Genomic DNA, 13,054 nt, shown 5'->3' with positions numbered 1-13,054 from the left:
GACTATATTATTTCATACAATTTAAATCCATTTATCATGTATAATTTTGAAGTGACCGTCATCACATTATTGGTGGGGATGATCAGACAAATTTTGGTTAGCGTTTTACCATCTACATGATATTCCTAATATAAAATACAAAATTTGATAACTATCGGCCCAGTACTTTTGCAGATTCTCTGGAAATATTAATATTAGTTCAGTGTAATATAATTATTGTTCCAATAAATAACTGGTTTTGTTTGAATTTAATTGTCTTTGATTTATACTTTCTGGTTGTGGAGAAAATACATTTATTCTAACCTTGTTACAGAATATACTATTATGAAAAATCAGTTAATTACAAACACATTAGGTATTTAAGCGGTATTCTTCTTAAAATTTTAACGAAAAGCGAAACTATATGTAAACATAAATTAGAATTCATTTGTAGCCAAAAATACAAAATACTGATAATACTAACATAATTAATTTATAACGTGCCAACATTATTTAATTTTTCTGACTATATTTTATATGATTGTAGTTAAAACGTTAAGTTTGATGTATTTGTGTACTTAAATTATGACAAGGGGACACAACTTAATTTTGTTTTTCCAATAAATTAAGTAATTTTAATTTAAAGTGAAAACTCTTAAGATTTTGTGATGATTACCAAAACCATAATGCAGAGCTCATTTTGGTGCTGCCTCCAAGACAATATTGGAGTTTTTTAGTAAAGTCGGTAGAGTAGGCTGTAAAATCTTGATCAGTTGACCACATGTTTTTTCTTTTTTTAAATAAGGTAAAGTGTCGGGTATTATTACATCTCTAATAATAGATGACAATATAACTAATAATAAATAAAATAGAAATCATAGGATTCCAAGTGACTCAAATTTATGTTGGGAAGTTACGGCTTTATGATGATTTTAATTATTATTGATGGAGGACACCACTTTCTAAACTCCAAGACTTACTTCCTGAAAACCATTTTTTTGGGGAGCGACTCGCCCTTATCACGGGCCAAGCGTGAAGGATTCAGTTTTTTCTTTATGTGACGTTTATCCTGTCTAATAAGAAAATTTTATCGGCACTTAAATGGCGTTGGAATTTTAATTGAAGAATCGTATTTTCGTGACGCCGTAAGGTTTTGGCTTTTTTTTTTTAATTAACAGGCATTTAATAGGCAAGAAATTAAAAACTAAATCATAACTAGTAGTATTTACTAAAATTCGCAAAACGCGATTTTCCAGCCGGAAAGGGGCATTGTAAACCACTAAGAAAAATGACGGAGGCCCAGAAATAATTATTATGTAACAAGTGAGTAAAGTATGTATATCTTTTTTTCATGGGAGGACATTTTCCGGCATGAGTTGTAGGTGAGTGAGCAAATCCACAAGTGAAAAAAATTACCTTATTACTCACGAGTTGATTATAATTATTTTTCATGTCCTAATAAACTAATGAAACTGCAAAATTCATTTCAAGAAAAACAGCTTTTTATTTGAAACAGAAATTTGATATATACAATAATACAATTAGTAGGGTTAAGAATTTGAACCTTGGAACCAGTTGAATGATTACTGATTAGTATTAGAATTTAAACTTACAAAATTCAAATCAACTGCAATTGTACTAGAGCTGGTGATCAATTTATTTAAATAATTAATTAATTAAAATAATTTCCTTAGGTCTGCACTCTCCATATCCGTGAAAAAATTATGGTAGTTTTTTCAAGCATTTAATCTGAGGAACTGAACATATGTTGTACATACCTACCTACTTTGTAAAGATAAAGAGTTAAATGCGTTCACTTTTTTTACTGGACGTCAAAAAGGAATAATTATTTTTTTACTTCAATTAAGCTTAATATATTTATTATACATATATCGGTGTATAAAATAAAATTTCTTATATGCTTGAAAGTCATTATCATTACATTATAATATAACTGACACATTCTTTTGTAAAGTACTAAAATTCGTGTTGATATTATTATTTTTTAAATTTAAATGTTTTAATGATGAAAGATGGCAAAAAATTGTATCAGTTAAATTAGAGAGATTGTTATAAGACATGTCAATGCTCTGAATGTTTATGACATACTTTAGTGTATTATCTTCAATTTGTGCTAGATTGTTATGATCAATAGACAGAAATGATAATTTCTTTAGTTTTAAATCACCTGTAATTACTGATATTTGATTGAAGCTTAAATATAAAGAATTCAGTTCATGCAAAATATTGAAATCTTCCGCTCTTATAATTTGAATTGCGTTAAACCTTAAGTCTAGAATTTCTAAATGCACTAATCCTAAGAAACAATTTTTTTGCAGTTGTTGAATATTATTGTGTTCTAAATGCAATATCTTTAAATACATCAATTCAATAAATACGTTTGACGATAACACTTTTATATTATTTTTTGCCAAATCTAGTGTTAGTAAAGCTTGTAAACCTGTAAACGTATTTGCATTGAATCGAGTGATATTATTCTGGGATAAGTTCAACAATTCCAGCTTATTTAATCCACAAAATGAACGATTTTTCAAAGTATGTAAAAAATTTCCTGTAATTTTCATGTACTGCAGGTTTGATAGACCATAAAATGCACATTCATTTATATTTAAAGCGTTGTTGTCTATTATGTTATAATTTACAAGGTGTGCATAGTTAGTGGCATTGTGATAATAAGTGGGAAAAATTATTTCATCACTGTTTTTTATAACGAGCATTCGTGTATGAGGTGTAATAAATGTGTCAATATTATGTGTAATATTTTGCAGACCAGAACACACGAAAACTGCTTTTCCCATGGTGTAAGAACATTTATTATTAATTTCCAAATCTTGTGCCAAAGACATTGCAGTTAACGTAAAAATCCAAGGGATAATATTCTATAACAAATTATTTAATGACTATGAAAAAAGGGATCTAATTTACTCACCATTTTAGTTTTTATTTTGGAAGAAATAAGAATTAGGTGTTTAACACTCAGTGCTTCGTTGATGAAGTGATCCTTGGGGTTATCAGTAGCTGTAGTTACATAAACGTACCAACCAAAATGCTGTGATCGTTAAACTTCCAGCTCTGTTGAGGTGAATATTATGGAAAGTAAAAAATACTATTCCAATGAAGAAACTGAAAACCAAAGATTTGGAAGAGGTCAGAAACAGTTTATGGTAATACTCAGTTAATTCACGGACTGAAAGGAATTATGAAGACAAAAATTATTGTTACGTGTACAAGCTTGATATAGATTGTATAACTGGTGATATAAACAAAATTTTACAAAAACATATAATTTCAAGGAAGTTGACATGGCACAAATGAAATCAAAGTACCCAGAAGAAGATTTTCAGAAATTCACCTATCTGATCTAGACAAACATGATTTTTTTTTTCAAAAAATTAACTCCATAGACAACAACACCTGCCAGGGCAATATATAGTGGTAATGCAAAAAGCAATGGTAACATATTACTTAAAAATTTTATAATAAATAATGTAGTGATATAGTACCTACTGCATATAAATAAACTACTAAACGGTTACAAACAAACTAGAAGTTTTTCACAATGCCTGTGTGAAAATTTTGACATGATTACATAATTCGAAGATGCTTGTGAACTTTTTCTTTCATCGTACACTGTTTTATTTCAATAAAAAACCCAATTAACTCTTTCTAAAATGGATCTGAGTTAAAGACTTTTTGGCTTGCGTTAATCTAATGAAAAAGAAAGATTAATTTCTCATAGTAGTCCCCCATTACATATTTTTGTGATTTGTACTCTTTCTCAAATAGATTCCTACAATGTTATTATAGTTGATAGAAAACACTCAAAGACCTAAGTTGTACAGCTCTTTGAGTAGGAGGAATTAAAATTATTTTTAACTACACAGAGTATTCTGTTTTTGACGAACAACATAGACACAACTTCGTTTTTTACTTCCCGAGCGTAAGTATTGTAATCGAATCTGTCGGACGACTCTCTACTTTTACGTTTTCTCAATCTTTCATGACCCCTAGAATACGAATAGCTTTCCCGTTTCCGTATGTCTGTCTGTCCGTCCGTCTCTCTGTCTGTTCGTCTCTCTGCCTGTTCGCCTGCTCATCTGTCCGCCGTCCCGGATTTTTATTAGATAGATAATCTCAGAAAGTACTGAGCACATTGTTGTCAAATTTTGTATCATAAAAATAAACTGTTAATTGTTTTTCACTATATGTATTTAAATCAATACTTGAGTATCGTTCACTGATTTAGTTTGCTAGAATGTATTTATAAATGATCCTGGTATTAAGGCAGATCCTAGAATGTCTTTTGTTAATTATTTTTCCATCTTATTAGGACAGTGAAGCACATTTGAATGACAATTCGAAGCCGCTGCTAGTTGTTTATTTTTGTATACTTAACAATTTTTAATTGTTCCAACGAATAGAAATTTTATTCTAAGAAATGAAAAGAAAGATACATAATTCAAAATTATACTAATTTATTTTGACTCTTGTGGTCAAAAAAGTCTAGAAGAAGTCAAAAAATATCAACTTATTTAGAAACAAAGTCATAAAAAAACATGTGTGGTCATTTCTCTAATTTTTTAAAGTTGACGTGTGATAAACCCACATCTGACTTTACAATCGATATATGTATTAATAAAATCAATGTTGTTTTACAAGTTATCTGGAACACCTTGTTTTTGTGATATTGTTTGTTCTTCACGAGATAATTTTTAACAACTCAAATTCTTCTTTATTCAAGAATAATTTTAAAAACTTGATTATTTATTTTAAATTGAGTTGTAGATAATAGTCTCTTTTAAATTTGGGGATATAAACTTTTCCATGTAAAGAAAAAAAATCACACATAAAAACTTTTACTTTATTAAATTAAATTAATTTCTTTAAACCCCATTAATACAATAACTTAATTTTACATTGTAGAGCTACTAAATTAAATCAAAAATATATATCTGTTAAATAGTGGAGTGCCGTAAGACATAAAAATGTGAAAACCTCGGAACCCGGTTCCACTGAATGGATTTTCGTGAAACTTTTTCGATTGCATTGTTAAAAGGCTAAATGAAAAAGTTTACCCATCAAAATTTGCCGATCTCTATTACAACAATTTATAACAACAATTAATTGAAGAATGAGAAAAATATGAAGAAAAAAAATTTTGTATTAAAGATTTCAATTTTATATACAATAAATGATATTTGTATAGTAACTTTAACATTAATGTATAATTTTTTAGCTAAAAATAACAAATTTACAAAAAAAAAATGATAATAAGGCAAGTTGCTCAAAATCGTATTCATATCGGACCAAAGATACAAAAAATAGGTAAAACATACTGCATTAATAAAAAAAGACGAGATTTTTAGAAAAAAATAAATGTTTATTATTTCATTTTATAAAAAGTGAAAAATTTTGAGTCAATTATCTACATTATCATTGTCATCCATCTTCATTAATTTTGATGATAGGTGATGTATTAGTATAACGGTTGCCATTGCATTTTAAGCAAGCTACAGTGCAATTCAATCCACTCTTCCTGCACCCACAAGATGTTATACATCCTGTTTTGCATCTGTAAAAAATAATTTTCAATAAGGTCTGTGGAGCTGATAGCTACGTCATTGTTTCTGGTATCAGTATTTTGCTTTCATATTTCCAACCCGATTCTTCTGGTAATATTTCTCTCAAAAGCGGCATCTGCAGTAGGTGCCAAAGACGGTAATTTAACGCAACTATTTTTAGCGGTTGCGTTTGCAAAAGAGTTATACCTTAAAGTATTTAGATCTTTTATTTTTGAGAGGCAGCGTATAAAGCGAGGGTGCATATAATATCAGCGTTAAAAATGTCATTGGCGTCTTTGCATTCATTTTCTAAAACTGCTACAGCATTTTGTAAGTCCGGTCGTTTCTCTAAATTTTTTGCAAAGACAATTTTTCCTGTTGCGAAAAAGCGGGCGTCGTGTCACAGCTAGTGAAAGAATCTAAAAAAGGGATATGCTGTTTACACTTTGGTAATACTGTTTCCAAGCTTTTAGATGAGTATATTTTTTGTGGTGTTTGCCTTTTGTTAGTTTTTGAAAATAAAATTTCTTGATTTGTTGGTGAAAGCGCAGTCAGTAAAACTAATACATCCACATCCTCAGAAACTACACCGTTTTCGGATTGCAAATTAATGGCGGTTTCACTTATTAATCGGTCGGCATCGGTTTCCGCTTGACAAAAAAATATTTTATTTTCCGCAAGTGTGTTTAGTAGCATATTATCTATGAGGCTACTCTTATTTTTGGCGTTCGCTAAAAATGTTTCTCAACCTATTTTAGAGACGTGTTTTTATGGAATATGATGTCATTATGTACATCCTTTTTTTTAGAGCGACGAGATTAGTTCTTTCCACTGATTTTGTGGTGTTTTTTTGGTAACCATCAAATACTTACTACATAAATGTTGCGTCCATAATTGTTATGTAAATATCTTACGTAGTGTTCACAAATAGTGCCAAAATTTTCATCCAGTTGCCACTTGCAACGGTGTATTAACATCTCTCCATCAATTACGTATGAACATTTTTGTACTACAAATTTTTTTGTTTTGCGTATTTCGCCATCTTCAAAAAGAGCAAGAGAATAAGGAGCTAATTCCAAAGTCATGTAGATTTTAAGTTCTTTATCTGATTTTTTTAAAACGCAAATACGTTGAAATAACAGTAGTGGCTCAATTGAAATGATATTATCATCCACTGTTATTTTGCTTGAGAAAACCAATAGAGAAATAATTTTATTATATTATAATGAAAATAATCAAAAAGAGAAAACTTTTTTTCGAAATGCACAATAACAGTTACGTGTTTAGCCTAGCTAGTTGCAACGTATAGGTACTATTATGTTGCGCCCGCCATCAAACTTATGTTGTTGTCCCTTCTATGTATAATCCCTTCTTCTTATCACCTTTTATCTGAGGCCCCAAGGACAGTTTTGTACTAGTTATCCTATGAAAAATCTAACTTTGAGAGCAAAAAATTTCGAGTTTTTAATAGAAAATGAATGAAAACTCCGAAAAAATTATTATTATTTATTTTAATAATTAAAAAATTGAGATCGGCAAAAATAAATGGGTAAACATATTAGTATTTAGTGTTAAAAACACATTCCAAAAGGTTTTACAAAAATCCATTCAGTGGAACCGGGTTCCGAGGTATAAACCTTACGGCACTCCACTAAAACTATATATAAGTATTTACAATTTAATGCAATATAAATCCATTTCCATCTCTCTAATCGACGACCATGCGAGGCTCATCTACGGCCGCTTTAAAATCCTGAACTAGACATGAACAATCCATTGGACTGTAGTCAACTATTGCATACGATTTATCTTGAGTATAGTAGGTACTTTTGCACCACATTCATTCCGATGTTTTGGTAGAAATACCGATTTTCGTTGAAAAAAAAAAATGCATAGAAAATAGGAAACTGATAAATGACTAAGAAAACTAGACATAATAATTTGAGTTAAAAAGTTACACATATTAGATTACTAATTATGTCAGCTGTGATAGAGGAAAGTTGCCTAATCTGAACCTCGTCCTAATTTGGACTGAGATCATTTACTTATTTTCAAACTGACTGATAGTCACGAATTATATCTGTGGTTTTTAAAAATAACTAAGAATAATTCTAGTTGTTTCTTCCTTTAAAAAAGTGCACTTATGACAGACTGACTGATTAAAGTTTGACGAAAAATACAGTGTGTTATTGAAAGGTACGTAAAAAATAAAATCGGCAAATGATCTAGAAGTATGAGTGCTAAAATTAAAAAAAAGTTCAGGTAAAAGTGTTCTCCTTTTAGAGATAAAAATTATTAAAATTTATGTCCAAATTCGTTGTACGCCTCTGATAAAAAGGTCATCTTTCGTTTCTATAGAAACAAAAGGGTCTCTTATTTTTTTATTATTGTCACAGTTACTAGGATTTACTAAAATAAATTAATTTTACCTATTTATCCTTCAGTAGCGTCTAAAAAGGTTGGATAGTGGTTAATTTTCCCTTTATAATTTTGATAACACAAAATACGTTTTTCAGGCTTCTTAGACTTCTGGAAGAACTGTCAATTTTGTTGTACGTACCTTTCAATAACACCCTGTATAGTGCGGTTATCGCTTAAGTTCTCCTCAACTTCAGTAATTTTCACGAGTTCGTCATAATGGAGACAGTAAATCCACTTGCCTGACCAAGACCTTCCCCCACTGTAAAAATATCAAATAAAAATTATTTCAGTTACCTACCTAACCGTATATGTAACATAACATTATTATTTATGAGATCCTTTGTAAAATGCTTATGAAGTCACAGTTATTAACGCACTATATCTTTAGCCAAACTTTTTTTGTATAAACTGTAAAAGGGGATACGCCGCTAAATATTCAAAATAAGGGATTTGTACTATAGACTCAACAAATTAAGACGAATCTAGGATTAATGGGAATATGAGTTTAGTTGCACTGTTAAAATAACCGGCGCAACATCCTACCATAAGGTATTTAAAAGTTATATCGTCTTCTTTGAAGAAATTAAATGATCCGTTTCTGTCTGGTACATGATAAAATAAATTGGTCCATTCATGAATTGCTTGAGATATCCTATATGCAATGACAAATATTCTACTGCGAGGAATATTCTTTTTAAACTTCGTGACCGTTCAGTTTTCTGAATGTAAGTCTTTTTTCACAAAGTAAACTAACAATGTATCTTTATTGGATAAAAAGTCCCTCTGTAATTCTCTCTTCCGAAAGTCCCTCTAAATTAGATCCCGCCGACCGTCGCAACAAAATATATATCTTGCATAGGAATTGCTTTCCTAATGCGCTTAGTTTAATAAAAATCTGCATTATATAGCCTATATCTGGAGGTCTATTTTCAAAATGAGTTTTTTATTAGTGTTGTTTTGCAAATTTTAATGTTTCAGTTGTACGTAAAATCGTAGCTTTATGAGTGTATCTTTCAACATGTGATAATACACCCTTTTGCTCCAGTTTCATTTTTCTCTTGCAAATGTCGCACTCTCAATTTTCTCCACATCTGAACTACATACATATGTCGTCCTTACTGTTCTTGTCCTGGCTTCTGAATATCTGCCGATAGGTTTACTCAGTAGAACGCCAAAGCCATAGTTTTTTATCATAATGAATTAATAATACAACAACGACAGCACAAATTCTTGTCTTCACTTAAAAAAGCTCAGTATAGCAATACAAATAGATAAAAATTGTTATTAATTTCTTGACAAACTCCGGTCAGGGATTATAAATCATTATTTTCGAGAAAAAATCTGTATCACAGACAAATGTTAATAAAATTTAACGATTTAGGTTTTTTTAAAATATTTTTGACTTTGTCTAAATAATTTCAACATTATACAGGGTTACCTATTCACGAGAAGCTCCTTGCCTTAAAATATTTATTTTAAGTAAAACATAGTCAGTCCTTTGGTTTTGATAAGTTGGAAATAAACGTTATTTTTAGGTTAAAAACATCCTCTTTTTCCTACTATACGGATAATATTCTCTATAAAAACGGGAAGCAGCAGCCGTATTTTTCTACACTCACCATATATCTACCAAAATAATAACAGTGTTTTCGTCGTGGTTGAATACATTTTGCACCCATTCTGTAAAATGTAGTATCTGACACTCCATTAAAGTTAATACAACAAAACTGCGAACTGTTTTACTTAAAAAAAATATATCTATTAAAAATCAAAGACGGTTTTGAATTTGTATTGCTGGGCCACCATTCTCTACATACTTGTTTGTGAGTAGCCTAAATCTTTCGGGAATAAGCCGTTTCCGGCCTAGGCAGTGGAATTTTACACCTAACATCCTAACAATATCATTGGTCGATGGTCGCTATGTAAAGAAAAAGTCCGCACTGTCACTTTCGAATCGTGCTGTCGCTCTGTTACATCAAGAAGTATGAAATTACCTAAAAATAATGTGCTAACTAATGCTAAATAATGTTGCTAAGACTCGGCCTCGCAAACTCGCTCGTATTCGCAAAAGCTTAGTTTGGGGCGTTGTAATGCAAATAGCCAGAGTTAGGCACAGCCGAAGTGATGGGGAATCAGTCAGACAAATATTAAAAACGACGGCGTGATGTCAGGTCATAAATTTGGCTAGCCGACTGTGCAGTCTTAACTTCAGTGGTGTTTGATGCAATTCAGGGTTTATATGATCAAGATCATCAAGAAAATTGTGAGGTGGAACAGTGATTTTTAATTTTTAAAGCATTTTAATATCTAACTCGTATCACTGAGGAAAACCTAGAAAAAGTCAGGGGCGGTTGGCGCCCCACCAAAATTGCAACGTCTACAAACACACTGGACATTGCAAAATCATAATTTTCAATATTTCAAAAACATCCGGACATTTGTGTCATAATTATCAAAACTATTTTTTTTATCTCGCTCCACTTGTATAAAATGTATCAAAACTTACATCTAAAGATATTGTGTCTTGGCTATATGATATGTTACTGTTGATGAAGTGCTGATAAAAACGGAGACGGAGATGGTTTATTTTGTTTTTACGTTTTGTTTATACCGTTGCCATGAAAACCGTGCGTCTAGTCGAAGTATTGGGCTGGAATCGGGTTTTGTTCCGACAGTACCTACCAGCAATAACTCAAATGGAGGTTTTAATTTCCATTCTGCGCGAGTGAAATTGTTCGATTTTAAATAAAAATAATGAATTCGGTTGAATATTAAATAAAACATCGTCCTGTGTGTCAAGACGGTAAAATTTTAGGGAAACATTTTAGGGAGAGCCACCCCTGATTTATTAATAAAAAAAAGTGTTCATGGCAAAACGAGAGACTTTCGTAGATATTTTAATAGACGTAACACGTAGGTATAATAAATATTCGTGGATGTGCCGTTGTCAAAAAAATTACAATTGTTTGTGTGTCTCCTCAGTAATTAGTTAAAACCATCGCCCTGGATTAATACTGACGTGGATGATCTATAACACGAAGGTATGTGGAGAAATCCTTTTTTACTTTTATTGAATTATTAGTATTTATTTCCGTCACAAAATTTCGTCTATTTATTGGTAATAACAACCTGTTTTATATCTTCATATTTAACTCAACAATCAAATTGTGTCCCCCCATTTCAAAAAGTCACGAACCGAAGATTAACTTGATTTATTTTTAAATAGCTTAGTGGTCACACAATATTTAAATTCATTCTTTTATTTTTGACCAGTTTCAAATATTGTCTCTTTAGTCTTACATGTCATGTTGAAAATTCACAAAACTCTATTAAAACCAAAACTGACATCAAATATTGATCTAGCCATCAATGATTTGCAGATATCGAAGGTCATTAGTATTAAAAATGGTGGTAGGTAAGTTGAAAAAAAAACGGAAATATCAACGGACATATAGATTCAAACAAAAAGCTGAAACAAAACCTGCTAACTTCTATAATATACGTAAGGCTGAAGGTTTGTTTCCGCGGGTAAAGATTGTTGAATTTCAGGAAATGTATCATGAGGATGAATTTTTAGAATTAATTAATTATCATTAATAATTTCAGCAAAGTTTTTGAATTCATTTTGTATGACAGAACTCATAAGCATGTCATGAACTAGATATCTCATTATCAGCATGGTTTTGTTTCAAAAATATCGACTGTCACGAATCTTGCGTCTATTGCACAATTCCTCTGTGAACCAACCTCTCCAACGTATAAATCTCCAGCGGTTGCTCCTAAACCTGTGAAGAATTCGGACAAACCCCTAGAATTGTCGAGCAAGATGACGACAGTATTGAAAAGGTAAGGTAATGCGTCATCGTAAGTACAATACATTTAACTCATTCCTTTGCTGGAATGTCCAATTCCTAGTTTGACTCAGCCTGCAGCTCCAAATACTGTACCTGTCAGTAAACAGGAAACTCCTCCGACGTCGATTTTGAAGCCAGGAGTTCCGAATACTGCACTTATCCAACCACCACCACCACCTGAAAGAGGTTCTGAGGTCTCTTTTGATACATCTACAGCCATTCCACAAACTCCTCCAAATACGCTACAAATATAGGAAACAATACGAGAAGATGCTGCTGAAGTAGTCGATGACTTTTTCTTCCTTGTCCTGCACCTGACAATACAGCACCTATTTCTATGTTGCTCGCATCCAAAATGATCATTCCCGATGACTGACGATAGGACAAAATAGAAGTAGAGCATAGCACATTCTTCGATCTTTTGAAGGCTGCCTAACATTCAGCACTATAATTAAACTGATAAGACTTCAAATCCGTCAGCCTGTGCAGAGGAGCAGCAATATCAGCAAACCCGTTGACAAACCTTCTGTAGTAGATGCACAATTCCAAGAAACTCCGGACTTCGTGCTTATCTCTTGGTCGTGGCCAATTGCGAATTGCACTGATCCTCGTTTCGGTAGTCTTGATCCCGCTTGCCAAAATAGTGTGCCCCAGAAATTATACTTCTTTTTGGAAGAGGAGGCATTTCTTCGGATTCAGGTTCAAGTTTGCCTCCTTCTTTCGATTAAATACTTCTTCTAGGTTGGTAGAGTGTTCCTCAAGTGTCTTTCCCATTACCATGATGTCGTCTAAATAAACCTAACATGTCCTCGTGATACCATCTCCATTAGTGTCCCAAAAGGTTCCGTGTCTCCAATGTTTATCCGATGTCGCACGATGTTTGTCCAGATGCAAATATTTCACTGTGTTTCTGTAGAAACTTTCTAACGACCTTCTCCTGATGTTCAGTTAGATGATCGAGTCTCGAGCAGGAATTTCTAAGTCGCTTTTTATTTTTTCATCATTGCTATCAGAAAGATTCTCGTTCTGATGAAATATTTTCATGACTGATTCACAGAGGGAAAGAACATCCCCACTCTTGATGTTCATGGCTTTGGGAAAAACATTTGCGACGCTTACCTACAGATATGTCACAGTCGGCATTAACTGAGATTCCTTCTCTCCTAAAGTACAGTGGATCATGTCCAGCATATCAGAGTTGAGTATTTTCTTTACATA

General features: G+C 31.8%; 1 protein-coding gene across 1 annotated transcript; it reads right to left on the bottom strand.

Annotated features, from left to right (window-relative positions):
- Positions 1-456: 456 nt before the first annotated feature.
- Positions 457-3,233, bottom strand: LOC135146233 (leucine-rich repeat-containing protein 70-like). The gene is made up of 3 exons (XM_064078396.1): positions 3,172-3,233; positions 2,930-3,123; positions 457-2,879 (listed from the first exon to the last, which is right to left on the bottom strand). Exons 2-3 carry the CDS (start codon positions 2,930-2,932, stop codon positions 1,923-1,925), a joined length of 960 nt encoding a protein of 319 aa, XP_063934466.1. The 5' UTR covers positions 2,933-3,123; positions 3,172-3,233; the 3' UTR covers positions 457-1,922.
- Positions 3,234-13,054: the final 9,821 nt, after the last annotated feature.

Source organism: Zophobas morio, unplaced genomic scaffold (genome assembly GCF_036711695.1).
Source record: "Zophobas morio isolate AGI-343-1 ecotype UQ-CSIRO unplaced genomic scaffold, CSIRO_AGI_Zmor_V1 ptg000005l, whole genome shotgun sequence".
NCBI classification, from domain to species: Eukaryota; Metazoa; Arthropoda; class Insecta; order Coleoptera; family Tenebrionidae; genus Zophobas; species Zophobas morio.
Note: the sequence above shows the minus strand (reverse complement) of the source record. Positions and strands in the feature narration are given on the sequence as shown.